We start from the raw sequence: 17,321 nt of genomic DNA, 5'->3' as shown, positions 1-17,321 counted from the left end.
CTGACAAATAAAGCAAATTATAACTCAAATTTGAGATTTTACTGGGGCACAGCAGATTTTTCCTGTAAAAGGGGTCTAGCGACGCCCATACCTGCCCTTACTTATCATAAGGACCACTACTATATGCAACAATAAATTAGAATTAAATCTTTAAGTAAGTTTTATAAAAGCACACCTTCTGTGGCCGTTTATTTGAATATATTACATATAAAGAGACTTAACAATAATATATGCCTCAAATCTGGAATTGAAATTTTACATTTCAGCTTTTAAATTTCATATTGCATGTATGATGAATCAGTTTGTTTTGTGTTATTTTATTACAGACATTAGTTAATGGTGACCTGCCAACGGATGGTACTCTGCATTCAATGAAAACAGTTATGTTAAATAACCTTTTCAAATAAATATAACTGGGGAGGGGGGCATTTTATATGCCATTGTGTATTTTTTTTTATGTCTTATGCTATATGAATTGTATTGTCTATTGCATTATTGTCTGAGCCAAACAAACAAACAAAAAAAAATGAAAGAAGTAGCGGTGTTTTATGAATGAACAGGATCTGTCTCGGCAGCACACTGCCCCCCTCAGGACAAAACGCGCGTGGCGTCACATCAAAGTCATGAATTCCGCCGAGATGACGTCAGAGGGTCGCGCGGGGGGGCGAAGAGCGCCTATATAAAATATCCATGCGACTTCATACACTTCACTCCACTAACCTCGGCCTGAACGGGTCAGACACATCAGACGAGCGTTATCGCCTCAACAGACTGACTGCATCAGGCTACAGGTGAATCAACTCCGCACTGCAGGTGAGTCCTCTTCTGTTTATGTGTTACTTGTCACGTGTCTCAGGTTATCTGTGTTTGAGTTTGCACCTGGATCACACCTGTAGTTCTGATGTGTTTTTGGCGAACAGGTTGACATGAGGGCGGCGTGTGTGATCATCTTGGCCTCTCTGGCGGTGTCCATGTCACCCGGGACCCAGGCTCAGACCCCGACGGGTGAGGGTGACCAGTTTCTGCTGCTCCGCTCCATTCTCACACAGATGGAGGACGAGAACAACAACGACGGTGTCTGCTCACACTCACATGCACTTAGGCTACTTAATAGAGTTAGAAACTTACAACATAGCAGATCAACTACACATTCATTAAACTACTGCTGCGACATAAAGACCGTGTTCTGTTAACGACAGATCTTTGTGTCAAAATATTACCTATTCATTCGATCACGATTACAAATATATATATATATATATATATATATATACTAATAACAGAAATAATAATAACACTGTTTTCTTATTAATATGTTTGCATTAATAAGACTCACTAAATGGTGTAATGTATCGCTCAGCCCAGTATCGAAGTAGAAACCTGTAAAATCCGCAAATCAATCATCGCTTCATTTATTTTATTTTTGTTTATTTATTTTTTGGTAACACTTCAGTTAGTTAATTAATATTACTCAGTCTCTTAAATGTATAGTTACACTGTAACAAGGACACCTAAAAGGACACTTTTTTGCATGTAACAAATGAACAATAAACACAAATTGTGCTTTTTTTATTTTATTTGTTTGGATACATTTATAATCACTGCAACGAAACATAAAACCAGAAATCACAAGCACCAAGTTTCAAAAGAAACCAATCATACAAAATGATCCTCAGTAGAAATGATTGTGTTGAATTCTCCGTGGCATCATCAAGACAGTCAGAAATGCTCCCAGAGTTAGAGAAGTTAATGATGCGTGTGTAAACCCCTCTATCTCTCTCCAGGAGAGCACACGGAGTGGCTGGAGAAGAGACAGCACCCGGGCAAGCGACAGCATCCCGGTAAACGCGAGGACGCCGACTATGAAGACGAGGCTTCTGCCCTCCAGAAGAGACAGCATCCCGGTAAACGCGAGGAGGAGGAGGACAGCGGCCGGCTGAGGAGGCAGCACCCCGGGAAGCGGCTGTCTCTGGAGCAGGTGATGCTGGAGGAGCCCAGCGCGCAGACCGAGCTCTCCAAGCGCCAGCACCCCGGCAAACGCTACCTGATGCTGCTCCACAAACGGCAGCACCCCGGCCGGAGAGAGCTGCAGGAGGCGGAGGGAGACTTCTCGGAGCTGGCCAAGCGCCAGCATCCCGGGAAGAGACTGTGCGAGGACTGGACCGAGACCGGCTGCGATCCAGCCAGCGTCCTGCTGGAGCTCCTGGACAGAAGCGGCGCCGAGGAGAAGCGACAGCATCCCGGCAAACGCCTCGAGCTGGAGGACGATCTCACGGAGCGAGAGTGACTGGCAAAAGAGTTTGCTGAATTGTCCGAGTTGTAAAAACGGATGAATAAGTAAGTGTTCATTGCTTTCCACATCGATTCATGGAAAACGCACCCGTCTCGATGTGTCCTTCACCAAGTACAGCATGTGCCTGGATCAGCATCCTTATTGATCCTGGAATCAACCAATCAGAATTGATGGATAACTTTTCAGGAAATCTCAGTTCCCGGCTTTAGATCAGGGTTAGGTGCTTCTAAACCCTTGTTAATCTGCTATCATTTCCCACTGATTTTAGGAATAAATTATGGGTTACGAAAATTAGGCATGTTTTACTACAAATAAAAAAAATATAAAAACATGGTTACTATAGTTCAACCATGATAACCACAAAGGAACTATTTTGATACACTAAGGTGGTATTTATAGTAAAACTGTGGTTATACAAATGGTAATCAATGCTCAAAAAACATGGTTACTACTCTTTTACTACAATAAAACCATGGTTAATTTTCGTAAGTGTAGGTTTAAGTCTAGTAAGTAGGTGAAGTCTATATTTTTGGACAGTATGTAATGTTGATCCAGAAACATGTCTTACTCAGCGTTTTGTTTTAATGGTCGCTTTCTCGTTTGGATCCAGCAAGAGTGTGTTTATCAGCGAAACCTCCGTTCATTGTGCGTCTCTGCGCGGGAATCCTGGACCCTGCTCCACATGTTTGGTTTGGAAACACTTCACTAATGCATGCGATCGAGCAGAAGATCTCCAGATCCCACATCTCCTTCGGCTTGTTCGCTAAACTATGAAACGGGTTGCCGGAATATTTTTCTACTGTAGCTAGTTTAATTCTTGCATGACTTGACATGATTTCATGATTTATTTTTGTTCTATTGATAAAGAGCATATAAATGATTATACTGTTGTACAATAAAATGCTTTCGATGAGACTGTGCGCTTTGGGTTTGAGCATCTATCAATCACAAGATCACACACACCATCCACACAGAAACACACACAGGATAGAGGGCTGGGCTTATTTTTATTCCAAGCCTGTTAATGTATAGACACATGACATTAAGATTTATAACAAAATACCGCTTATTGGAAGGTGGTGCGGTTTACTAAACACGCTAGTTCTGTGATCGGGGCATGTTGTCACCTGCTGTTTAATTATTATAATTATATTATTTTAAGACTGATTTGGGAGAAGCCTTTGAAAAAATACAATATAAACTGAAACATGTATTTCGGGCTTTTTAATGGATTTTAAATGGCAATATAATGACAAATAAATGGAAAAGGTAAAAGTAAATAAATATCCCGTTTTGGCCAAAATAACGCGCAATTAATGAATAAATGACAACATTAAAAACGCATTTGATAGTTTGCCGCGACCTGACATGTTTTAAAAAATGCACAAAATCTACCTTCATTTTATTGTTAACTGTCCTCTGAAATTGTACCAGTGTTTTATTGTGTTCAGTTTTTATCCAACGGATGCCATAAAAGCTTAGTTGGGAGGACAGGATTCTGATTTTAGATGGTTTTGATCTGGGTGTTTGAAACATCCGGCCCAGTCATCTCCTCTTTATTAAAATGCTCGGGCCGTATACATCAGTCATGGTGTGCTGCAGGACTTCAGAAGCTAAGCAGTCCGCGGGGTGTCCTTTAATTAGCCTCTGCTCTGTGGGTGATGGGATCCGTTCCTTTGCTCCAGTTTCAGTATGAACGCGTTACACATAAAGCCTATGTCAAGCGTATCACACAATCATAATCATATTCTTGAACTGATTGCGTCCCTCAACTCAATCTGCCAGCAGAATAACTTTTAGCTACCAAATATAATCTAACAAGTATGCAGAGACTCGCAGTGACAGTGCTTGATGTGTACCGCCGCTCCCTGCACGCAGAGCACGCAGTTTGCGCAGGGCACCATCACAGCTACACGGGGACACTGCAGGGGAGCAGGATATACAGAAACATTATTAAACCACGACGCTACAAATTACATTAATAACCGCCCCGTCCATAAACATTGACTAATTGAGAGTTTTCTTGTTTTTGTGTGAATTTTTTAAAATTACATCTCCACTACAGATTAAAACATCTGCAAATATTCAATGTCGGTCTACATACATAGCCTATATATTCAGGTTTTCATACAGGAGATGGAGTGTTATATATGTTGTTGTGAATTTAGTTACATTCAGATATTAACCATATTCAGCCCATCAGATTTAAAGTGTAATCATATGGACCGTCAATTAAATATTTAATATTTATTTATGCTTTAGTATTCACTATTGATTGTCATACAGCTACAGAACAGTGTCCTACAAAGCATTTTATAAAGACAAGCACAATTCACCTCTTTCCAAGGGCCATTTAGCCATCTGAGAAGAAAAAGACAACTTTTTGTGTACAACAATCTTATTTATTAACACCATTTATTAAAAACATGAACTAGGATGAGTCCCGTTGATGAATTGTTGTTCAGTCCTCCTGTCAAAATGCTCCACTCACTGGTAAAAAAACTAAAGCTGATAGTTGTAGAAAGGGTTATTTGTGAATAATGGCAGGATGTCATGTTTGACCACATTTTCCTTTATAGTATCCTTACAGTACCTTATGTAAATGACAGGTCCCTGCAGAAATCTCTCCGCAGCCTCCAGGATGGACAGATTTTCCACAAAAGCCAGGGACAGATAATAAACTACCAGAGACAGAACTGAGATTGATCACACATCCCAAGTAGCCAAGTATCATTTCACATGTTTAGCTTTTTACAACAAAATTAAAAGTGTCTCTTCTATAATAACCACAAAAAACATTGTTTTTAGAGCAATGGTCTCACATTATGTATAAACTATTTGACATTTAAAACAATGTGAATCTGACACAATGCAGCGCTCAGCTAACACATGAGACCCACCTCTGGAAGAAGTGCATTCATGATGGATTTGATCTGGTCAGTGTGGGTGTGCTGTCCAGAACTGAAGCCAGGTGAGAGTGCTCATCAGTCTGCTCCTGATCTTCAGTGTATATCGGCACAGGTGACTTGGAGGAATGCTTGGAAACAGTGTAAAGCCACTTTCAATTCTGTTGGCCACTGCCTTGCCTTTCAAAAGAAAGAAACATTTTAATTTGCTGACCCCCCAATGCTAACACCAATAAAGAATATCTTTTATTTGACTTCTGACTTATGGTAGATGTCAAATAGTATGATTTATGTATTCGATACTCAATGGAGAGTAGGCTAGAGGATTGTGGCAATAGCATGCATGTTGTCAGTGTCCATGTCTTTGCCTGTGAGAGTAAAAGGAAAAATTAAGCAGACTATCACTTGCCATTCAAATATGAAATGAAGAACTACAGAAGATAAACTACAGCTGATATAAAATAATGTGAAAAAGATATATATATGTGCTCAAACCTCTTCATAGATGAGTTTCCAATCTGCAAGAGATAAATCAAAATAGCTAGCAAACACACAAAAGTCGAAGCTCTTTTTTTAAACAAAGAAAACAAATAGCATAGCGTTACGTGCAAATGTTACTATTTACCTGACCCTCAATAAGTACATTTTAGACCTCTCCTCTATATCTATTAACATGTTAAAACTAACTGACATCCACTCTTAGCAAATCATTTCACTTTAAATGTTGCAACGTTGCACGATTGCTGAACAATACAAATTTTAGTGATTATTTTACATACCTCTTTATTCGTGTCGCTTCTAGACTCCGTCTGTTCTGATGCTGATACTGTAGCCTCCCCTGCTGGACGCATCAGGAACAATCTGCCTGCTCCAGGTCTACAGCCCCCCTCTACTCTCCCCCAGGGGGCGCCATCCCAGTTGCTCAAAATAAATAAATAAACCTTTCGTTCTGTATTTTATATATATATATATATATATATATATATATATATATCATGATAACAAATGCATTTTACGGTGAACGCAGCAGACAGTAGGCCAAGCACACGTGATGCATCCGCGAGCGCCTCATGTTTGCGGCTGAATGCAAATGATCATAATTTTTGGACAACTATACCCGTGAAAAGAAAAAGGAACAAAGATGAAGCCCGTGCATCACTTTTTCAGGTACATTTATAATCCTGTGAAATATCAGTAATAATTTAAGCAGCATCTATTATTCTCTCTGACTTTCCATGTTCCCTTGCGAAAATTAACCATGGTTTTACTACGAATAAAACCAAAAACCATGGTTCCTGTAGGCATGGTAACCAAATTAACCATGGTTTTGTTACTTCAAATAATAGTTTACAAAGAAGTGATAGGATAATATATATACACTCACCTAAAGGATTATTAGGAACACCTGTTCAATTTCTCATTAATGCAATTATCTAATCAACCAATCACATGGCAGTTGCTTCAATGCATTTAGGGGTGTGGTCCTGGTCAAGACAATCTCCTGAACTCCAAACTGAATGTCAGAATGGGAAAGAAAGGTGGTTTAAGCAATTTTGAGCGTGGCATGGTTGTTGGTGCCAGACGGGCCGGTCTGAGTATTTCACAATCTGCTCAGTTACTGGGATTTTCACGCACAACCATTTCTAGGGTTTACAAAGAATGGTGTGAAAAGGGAAAAACATCCAGTATGCGGCAGTCCTGTGGGCGAAAATGCCTTGTTGATGCTAGAGGTCAGAGGAGAATGGGCCGACTGATTCAAGCTGATAGAAGAGCAACTTTGACTGAAATAACCACTCGTTACAACCGAGGTATGCAGCAAAGCATTTGTGAAGCCACAACACGCACAACCTTGAGGCGGATGGGCTACAACAGCAGAAGACCCCACCGGGTACCACTCATCTCCACTACAAATAGGAAAAAGAGGCTACAATTTGCACGAGCTCACCAAAATTGGACGGTTGAAGACTGGAAAAATGTTGCCTGGTCTGATGAGTCTCGATTTCTGTTCAGACATTCAGATGGTAGAGTCAGAATTTGGCGTAAACAGAATGAGAACATGGATCCATCATGCCTTGTTACCACTGTGCAGGCTGCTGGTGGTGGTGTAATGGTGTGGGGGATGTTTTCTTGGCACACTTTAGGCCCCTTAGTGCCAATTGGGCAACGTTTAAATGCCACGGCCTACCTGAGCATTGTTTCTGACCATGTCCATCCCTTTATGACCACCATGTACCCATCCTCTGATGGCTACTTCCAGCAAGGCAAGGCAAGGCAAGGCAAGGCAAGGCAAGGCAAGGCAAGGCAAGTTTATTTATATAGCACATTTCATACACAGTGGTAATTCAAAGTGCTTTACATAAAAGAAAGTGAAATAGACATTAAAATCAATAAAAACATGGAAATAAGAATAATAAAAACAAGGAATTTTAAAATGATTTAAAATAAATTTAAAGAAAATGATTATACATAAAATGTATTGCAGTCAGTTCGGACATACAGCACAGTGCTCATTCAAATGCACAGTTAAACAGGTGAGTTTTGAGTCTTGATTTAAATGTTGCTAATGTTTTAGCACATCTGATCTCTTCTGGAAGCTGGTTCCAGCTGCGGGCCGCATAATAGCTAAAAGCAGACTCCCCTTGTTTTGTGTGAACCCTTGGTATTTCTAACTGACTCGATCCTAATGATCTGAGTGGTCTGTTTGGTTTATATTCAGTGAGCATATCAGCAATATATTTAGGTCCTAGGCCATTGAGTGACTTATAAACGAGTAAAAGTACTTTAAAATCAATCCTAAATGTAACTGGAAGCCAGTGTAAGGACCTGAGGACTGGTGTGATATGCTCATATTTTCTGGTTCTAGTCAGGATCCTGGCAGCAGTGTTCTGGATGAGCTGCAGTTGTCTAATGGTCTTCTTGGGAAGGCCGGTGAGGAGACCATTACAGTAATCCACCCTGCTGGTGATAAAGGCATGAACAAGTTTCTCCAAGTCTTGATTGGAGACAAAACATCTAATTCTTGCAATATTTTTGAGATGATAGTATGCTGATTTAGTTATTGCTTTGACATGACTACTGAAACTAAGGTCTGTCTCCAGAATCACCCCAAGATTTCTGACTTGATTTTTAGTTGTTTGACCCCTAGAGTCAAGGTATGCATTCACCTTGAGAACTTCATCTTTGTTTCCAAATGCAATGACTTCAGTTTTCTCCTTGTTTAACTGAAGAAAGTTCTGGCACATCCAACTGTTAATTTCATCAATGCATTGGCAGAGGGAGTCAATGGGGCTGTAGTCATTTGGAGATAAGGCTAGGTAAATCTGAGTATCATCAGCATAGCTGTGATAGGCAATTTGGTTCTTCCTCATTATCTGACTTAGTGGGAGCATATACAGGTTAAACAAGAGCGGTGCAAGAATTGAGCCTTGTGGGACTCCACATGTCATGGCCGTCCACTTAGACTTATGCTCTCCTATACTCACATAATAACCTCTCCCTTCTAAGTATGACCTGAACCATTTGAGTGCCATCCCAGAAAGCCCGACCCAGTTTTCCAGTCTCTCTAAAAGTATGTTATGATCGACAGTGTCAAACGCAGCACTAAGATCTAGTAGTACCAGCACTGATATTTTGCCAGAATCAGAATTGACGCGAATATCATTTATTATCTTAATGAGTGCTGTCTCTGTGCTGTGATGTGCTCGGAAACCAGACTGAAAATTGTCCAGGTATCCATTTGACTTTAAGTAGTTGTTCAGCTGATTAAAAACTACCTTTTCAATAATCTTACCTATGAAAGGAAGATTTGATATGGGTCTATAGTTGCTCAACATGGTGTTATCAAGATTGCGCTTTTTCAGAAGGGGCTTAACAACTGCAGTTTTGAGGGAGTTTGGAAAAGTCCCAGAAAGAAGTGAGGCATTCACCATCAGCTTCTAAACAGTTAAGCACATTTTTGAAAAAGGATGTGGGAAGTGTGTCAAGATAGCAGGTTGAAGATTTAAGGTGCTGTACTATTTCTTCCAAAATTTTGTTATCAATTTCTTTAAAAACACACATAGTCACTTCTTTTTGAAATTGCGGTCGAATCTGTGTGACCTCTGCATAACTTGAGGATGTGCCAATCGCCTTTCTGATATTATTGATCTTCTCAGAAAAGAAGGAAGCAAACTCATTGCATTTGCTGTCGGAGAGCATTTCACTGGGAATCTGACTTGGGGGGTTTGTCAGTCTCTCAACAGTCGCAAAAAGAGTGCGAGTGTTGTTTAAGTTACTGTTTATAAGGTTTGAAAAGAAAGTCTGTCTAGCTGTGGCTAGTTCCACATTGAAAGCATGAAGGCTGTCTTTATAGATGCTATAGTGAATTTCGAGTTTCGTCTTCCGCCACATCCGCTCAGCTTTTCTGCATTGTCTTTTCATGCTCTGAACTGCTGTTGATCTTCTCCAAATTGATTTCTGTTTCCCCGTCTTCTTGCTGACCTTTATCGGGGCAATATCATCAATAACATTCTTAATTTTTGAGTTAAATGACTCCAGGAGAAGATCAACAGAGTCTGCAGAAATGGTTGGTGTTAATGATATTGCCTCCATAAATAGCGCACTAGTGTTCTCGTTAATGCATCTCTTTCTGATAGAGACAGATCTAGATTCAGTGGTGACCGAGATCAATATATCAAAGAAAAGCAGGATAATAAGGATAATGCACCATGTCACAAAGCTCGAATCATTTCAAATTAGTTTCTTGAACATGACAATGAGTTCACTGTACTAAAATGGCCCCCACAGTCACCAGATCTCAACCCAATAGAGCATCTTTGGGATGTGGTGGAACGTGAGCTTCGTGCCCTGGATGTGCATCCCACAAATCTCCATCAACTGCAAGATGCTATCCTATCAATATGGGCCAACATTTCTAAAGAATGCTTTCAGCACCTTGTTGAATCAATGCCACGTAGAATTAAGGCAGTTCTGAAGGCGAAAGGGGGTCAAACACAGTATTAGTATGGTGTTCCTAATAATCCTTTAAGTGAGTGTATATATATATATAGGTATATATATATATATATATTTTTTTTTTGTGGTTATAAAAACAGACCTAAGCCAACAACAGCCTTTAAAATTACTTAAAATGCATTATATAAAACAACGAGGCAATAATGATTGGTTAATTAATAATTATGGTTTCAGTGAATAACACTGTTAAAATACATAATGGAATACAAAATAAACAATTTATGTACATTGCATATTATTACAAATGCCGGTAAAGGGCACCAAATGAAAAGCAAAGAAAGCTAAGTGAAGGTTTAAAAGAAAAGAAAGGGTCTAAAACAGTGTGAATAGAAAGTGCCAATTCAAATAATGTGGGGTATGGGTAAGATTGGGCATCGTTTGAATTTTAATGATTCCAATTCTTTTCAATTCCTAATTTCGATTCCAATAAGGTTAAAAAATGTAATAAATAAATAAAAATTTTAAAATCTTAGATATCATTCACATTTATGAATACTATGAATGGAAATCAACAGGCTTACACAAGGATGTGTGCGGCACAGAAAAGAGCACACAAATCACATTGAAAGTGTAGTTTGTTATAATAACAAAGGTGGACTCCAGGCACATTTTCGGTAGGACAAAAAAAGAGCAGAAATGGGGGACAGAAATGTAAAAAAAAAAAAAAACTTTGACTTTTGTCAGTCTTTTAATTGGCTATGAATCAAATACACTGCTGGACGATAACCAATCATTTGTATTCTATAATATATATTTTTTTTCTTCTGTATTTCCCTAATGACAATTTTAGAATTGGTTTATACAAACACATAATAAGACAGAATATTTTCTGTACTGTAATAAATGTTATGTCAATTAGCACTGCATTATTCCTATACTGTATGTATGTATTACCTGGAAATGACCTGAAATGATAGCGGTATGCCTTCCTCTGTAGTATTAGGGCTTTCACTGCATGAGAGTGTTTAGTGTTCTGTAATGTTCACATCGTCTCGTTTTGGATATGAATAAATCCGGTCATACATAGACTATCTCGTTTCTTCACCCATGTACATCCAAAGCACGCACACAGAAAAAGTGATTTAAAATGCATCTGATTGACAGATAAATCATGGTTGCTCTATCAACCAGATGCATGCGCTCTTATTTTAATGTTGAGGTTATTTTAGCTTCGTACATTGAGTTTAACTGCACTGTTAAAGAGGGTGATTTTTACCATTCAACTGAACTGTGCATGTATTTTAGACACATTGTTCTTGCTCCATATCCATGCAATAACTGAATCCTTCGAACAACCGAGTTTTTTATTTACTAATACCGCGGTGTGCTCTGGTAATATCGACGGTATGGCCCATTCAAGGAGCTGACAAAATTATGATTTAAAATCAGAGCACATTTACTAAAACGTTGAAACGATACTGATTCAAAACGACAACGCCGGTGATTGACAGTCAAAGCAAAGCGCGTTTGACAGGCCTTAAATGGCTAGAACTGCTGGATGGCTTTTTTGTAATATACAGTGTATGTGTTTACAGTAAATGTACAGCAGAGGCTATGAGATTATTATGAGACATCATGACAGTAAATTGTATCTCTCATCTGATGCTGCTCACTAACTTTCCTTTTAAAATAAGTCCTAAAAAATGATATAGCCTACATGGGATTATGGGTCACAATAATTCAAAGATCTTCACAGCGCTATTAATTTCCCCCACTTTTAATTCATTTGAGGAAAGACTTTGGGAGGTGTAATTTGCTTCCACTATCATTAGGGGGGGATAAATGGCATTATTGAAATAAGCGTAGGCTACTCCTATATTTCTTTTACTACTTCAGTGTATGCCCCCCCCCCCTTTTTTTCTTTTTCATAACTTTTGGCAAATTGATATCTAGCTGTGCCTCTAACAATAAAACCCGCATGTTACATGTTCACTCCATCACAAACTGATGATGCCATCAACATTTGCACTGTTTATGGGTTTACCTCACTGAGAGCTTTCTTTCTTTTGAGCAACTCGGCGTTAATTTAACATCCCTCATGCACATTTCTTTAGATATTTGCAGTAATATGGTATTCCCCATTATGATAGGAATACCAGTGTGTGTGTGTGTGTGTGTGTGTGTGTGTGTGTCATGAGGATGGGATTCTTTGTAGGTATTACTGAAATGAATAGAAAGTTTGACCAAAAATAATTTTTGAAATAAACTCATAATGTTAGTTGGATGTGAGGATGAATTAGGACCATGTTTCCGTCATGTACTGTAAATGCTATTGGCACTGATAAAACAATTCATTTAACAGAGGCTTTAACTGCATTTAGCTGTGATGTTGTCTTTGTGTTCCTCTGCTTTTAGCTCCATTCCAGAAGTGCTGCTTTGTGTAATATTGGGCATATAAAGTCCATCCAAACATTGATCTTCAGTAAGGTGACCAGACGAGCCACTTCCCCAGCACACGCTCTGCCCAGGATTGATACATTTCCTAAAATAAGCAGGTTTTGGTTGTTTGCGCTGCACAGATCAATCGTTGACATCTAACTTTGCTCATTATTTTAGGCAGTTTAGCAGTCCTGGGCAGAACATGTCACATCTGGTCACCTAAGCCTTCAGTCCAGTTTTAGGGTGAATTCAGGTAAAGTTCTATTGTCTTGCAAAACAATGCTCAGGAGGCAGAAGTCCAGAAGTCAAAATTAGACTATTGCAACAAGACAACAAACTTGACATCTGAATCTTTCTCTTTCCAGACTACCTTCTTTGTACAATTTTGTTATTGGTCACTGTCTGAAGAGCATACAGACAACTTCTTCATACGTCATTCCCAGGACTTTTCCACAGTTGTTTATTCGTTTTCATAATGCTTGCTTTCATTGTAGAAAAAACACCTGCTAGTCTGTTTTTCCAAAGAAGGTGCTCTTTCACATTTTAGGATTGAAATGAGTTTTACACACATTCTCTGTCTCATGTGTTATCTCCCATCTCTGGTGCTTTCATCTCTATACAGTCACATAGATAGACCACGAGGCCTTCAAAATGCACCTAGCTCACAAATGACTTTCACAAACATGTAAATTATCTTCTTTGATTGTTTTCTATAAGATAAATACAATATTTCATCACTGTCAGTTGTTTTAAATTATACACATGAATTGAATGAACTGATGAATTTTACTCATAGCATAGGTTATATAGGTTTGTTGAATATGTTGGTTTAATAATATTTGTTATTAAATCATGTGTTTTTAATTCAGATTTGGGATCATTTTGATAAATCAGGTAAGGCCCACTTTACCTTGAAAAATTAATTTGTCTGGAGTGCATGATCTCAATTTTTTATATATTTTTTTGGTATATCTTGCAAATGACACAATGTATGAACTGGATTCAAATTGAAGTAATATAGCTGGACCTTTAACAACAACAACAACAAAAGTCTAGGTAAAAAAAATGATATGTTTTACAAAAAGTGGCCCAATTTACCTTCGATACCATGTGCAATAATATACACTTAGTGTATACCATAAATACACTGTGCAATTGCTTAAAATATTACTGGAGAAAGAGTATTGATTATTCAGTGTTCAGTCACAATATTCCATCGTAAGTCTGATCTTTAAAAATACAAAAATCTCCTGTAAATCTACAAGGGTTTAACTCTACCTTGTTCAGTGTTATCTGAATTACACCTTCAGAGTCCTGTGAATTATTACATTATAATATACTTTATTTTCGTAATACACTATATGAATTTTCATTTGTTTTTGAATTGGATTTAAAAAGCACATAACTAGAGTTATTATCCTCCACAGCACTAGGTGAGCTTCACACTGGTGTAATTAGACTGAGATCAGGGTTTGAACACACATTATGGAGAAGTAATCGGTTGGTAGACGAGCTAGATTGTGACTGGAGCGCTGATGGTAGGAAGTGATGTGGATTCCCGAAGTGATCCGGAAATGGAGGATGAATTAGTTGAGGCGGATAGTGGAGGCAATGCAAGTAACCAGTGGACAATAGTAGAACCTCAGAAAAGAAAGAAAAGTTGGGGTCAAATTTCAGAAACAGATAGTAGGTAATCACCAGGCAAGAAGGAGAAAAGAGGAATTTAAGGTATTGTTGAAGTTTGCTACTGAGTCTGTTAATAGCATTAACCCTTTAAATGTATTAAGACTTTGAGGGATGGCAAATCGATGCTGTTCTGTAAAGACGGTAGGCCCTGGGAATAAAATCATTGATCGGACATAAAGTTGTATGCTCAATCCCAGAAGAGAAGAGTTGGGTTAGAGGTGTAATATCAGGGATTCCAGCTGATGTTACAAGTGAGAAAATCAAAAGAAATATAACTGGGGCAGCAGCAAATGATGTCAGACGGCTCAAGTGTATCAGAAACCATGGAAAAATAGACAGTCTCTCAGTAGTGTTAAACTTTGATGAGAACAAATGACCTGAGAGAGTTTATTTAGGGTTTGTGAGCTATGCTGTTAGACCATACGTTCCTCTGCCGCTGAGATGTTATAAATGCCAAAAGCAGTGTGCAGAGTGAAGCAGAGATGTGCGCGCTGTGGAGGAGATCATGAGTACGGCGAGTGTGGGCAAGGTATTAAACCTAAGTGCTGTAATTGCGGAGGAGAGCACAGTGCTGGATAAGCAGGATGTCTAGTCAGGAAAAATGCAGTGAAAGTTCAAAATGTCAAAGTGGCTGAAGGAATATCATACGCTGAGGCTCTAAAGAAAGTAAAACAGACACCTAAAGTAATAGAAACCAGGACAACAGAAAACAAAGTTGACCGAGCAAAGTAAAGAGAATCAAGTGAGTGTTGACAAGGTATCATTTGTAATGTTCATAGCAGAAGTGGTGGATTGCTCCGCCCAAACTGAAAGCAGGACCGAGAGAATTAATCATAATCAGAGCTGCGGAAATATACTTGGAGTTAGAAGATGTTACGGTAGATGTGATAAACGATAGGCTTAAGATGCAAACAGTAAATAGTCAGACAGCAAACAGTTCAACGTGTGGTGCTACATAATGGTGATAACAATACTGCAATGGAATGCAAGAAGTTTGATAGCTAATGGACAAGATTTAAAAAAATGTATAACAAATCAAGAAAATAGTCCTGACATCACATGTGTTCAAGAGACGTGGCTTAAACCTCAACTCAACTTTATAATTGATGGATATATTTCAATCAGAAGGGATAGATCTAAAGGAAATGGTGGTGGGGTGGCAACATTTATTAATCAAGGTATTGGGTATAGATCAGTTAAGGTTGATGGCGATCAAGAGGTTGTGCTGGTGGAAATATGGGAAGGAGCTCAGAGAATTAGACTAATTAACTATTATAATCCATGTGACAGGTTAAGTAAGGAAAACTAGACAATATTGGAGGGAATGGAAGTCATAAAGTGTTGTGGTGTGGTGATTTTAATGCTCACAGTACATTATGGCGGAGTACTAACACAGATTGATGGAATGATCATAGAGGACATGCTAGATTGGGGAGGATTATGTATCAATGATGGGAGGTATACAAAAGTGGATTTGTCACGGGGAATATATTCAATGTTAGACTTGACACTAGTTTCTGAAAGTTTAGCTGGAAAATGTGACTGGAAAGTATTAAATCAAAGTACAGTTGGTAGTGATAATTTTCCTATCAGCAGTACAATTGGTTTAGATATAGAGCAAACTGTGGTGGAAAGAAAGCAAGGTGGAAGCTTAAAGCAGCAAACTGGGAACAATATAAGGAGTTATGTCATAACAGAATGTCTGTATTTTGTAATTCTATGGAAGATGTGGAAGATTTTAATTATATGTGAGGTGATACAGAATACAGCTGAAGAAGTAATAGGAAAGAAGAAGGCTGGTAAAAGGAAGAAAGCCGTTCCGTGGTGGACCGAGGAGTGTAGTGAGGCAATAAGTAAAAGAAATAAAGCACTTAAGAGAGTAAGAAGGTCATTTAGCTATCATGATTTCATTAAGTATAAAAGAGCACAGGCCATAGTGAGGAGAGTAATTCAGACATCTAAGAGAAATTATTGGAGGGAATTTTGCAGTAATATTGGTCAAGATATTACAATTAATGAAGTATGGAGTATAAGAAAAATGGGAGGGAAATCGAGAAATAGCAACATACCTGTATTAGTATATAGCGATAGATTAATAATATCAGATAGTGATAAAGCAGAAGCGCTAGCAGAAACGTTTGTTAAAGTACAGAGTAATTCAGATTTATCAGAAGAATTGAGGAGGTATAGGGAACAGATGATGAGCAAGAACCCTCAGGTACTGGAGGAAAAAGGACCATCTGGATCTACGTTAGATTCAGAGATTACTCCGTATGAGCTGAAGAAAGCATTGGCAGGGGTTAAACAAACTTCTCCTGGAAGAGTTGATATTTGCAATGAGATGGAAACATCTATCAGAGAATTCTCTATATATTGTTTTGAGCCTCTTTAATAAGGTGTGGGAATCAGGGAAGTTACCAGCTGACTGGAAGCATGGTGTTATACTGCCAATCGCAAAGATCATACTCAACCTAATAACTACAGGCCCATAGCATTAACATCGAATCTTCGTAAACTGATTGAACGTATGGTAATGAGCAGATCGGTGCATGTCATTGAGAAGAAAAGCCTTTTATCATCATACCAAAGTGGTTTCCAGAAAGGGTGAATCACGATGGACTCTGCGGAAGCTGAAATAAGAAAGGCACAAGTTAACAAGGAAGTGTTAGTAGGAGTATTTTTAGATGTTGAAAAAGCATATGACATGATGTGGAAAGAGGGACTTCTATTAAAATGAGAAAGAATGGATATTAAAGGAAGAATGTACAATTGGATCAAGAGCTTGTTGTTTAAAAGAACTATACAAGTTACAGTGGGTTCTGCTTTTTCTCAGATGTATCCAGTAGAATGGAACACCTCAGGGAAGTGTTAGTAGTCCTATTCTGTTCAGTCTAATGATTGATGATATATTCATTAGTTGAGTTGAATGGGGAGCATGTCGACAGTCTCTTAAAAGAATACACTGTGCACTGATAAGAGCAGTTTTTGATTATAGTAGTATGGTGTATAGTTCTGCATCTAAATCACAACTGTTAAAGGTTGAG

At 38.5% G+C, this 17,321-nt stretch overlaps 1 protein-coding gene across 1 annotated transcript; it reads left to right on the top strand.

Moving 5' to 3' along the window:
* Positions 1 to 669: 669 nt before the first annotated feature.
* Positions 670 to 3,213, top strand: LOC306848580 (pro-thyrotropin-releasing hormone-like). Its single transcript, XM_079383220.1, has 3 exons — positions 670 to 813; positions 921 to 1,074; positions 1,785 to 3,213. Exons 2-3 carry the CDS (start codon positions 927 to 929, stop codon positions 2,285 to 2,287), a joined length of 651 nt encoding a protein of 216 aa, XP_079239346.1. The 5' UTR covers positions 670 to 813; positions 921 to 926; the 3' UTR covers positions 2,288 to 3,213.
* The last annotated feature ends 14,108 nt before the right edge of the window (positions 3,214 to 17,321 follow it).

Source organism: Barbus barbus (genome assembly GCF_936440315.1).
Source record: "Barbus barbus genome assembly, chromosome: 28".
NCBI lineage: Eukaryota > Metazoa > Chordata > Actinopteri > Cypriniformes > Cyprinidae > Barbus > Barbus barbus.
Note: the sequence above shows the minus strand (reverse complement) of the source record. Positions and strands in the feature narration are given on the sequence as shown.

What these genes read in the sequence shown, in the direction of transcription:
- LOC306848580 (XM_079383220.1), top strand. Translation starts at nt 927, where the DNA reads ATGAGGGCGGCGTGTGTGATCATCTTGGCCTCTCTGGCGGTGTCCATG. An exon ending in GGACGAGAACAACAACGACG is followed by an intron (nt 1,075 to 1,784) that starts GTGTCTGCTCAC and finishes ATCTCTCTCCAG; the next exon opens with GAGAGCACACGGAGTGGCTG.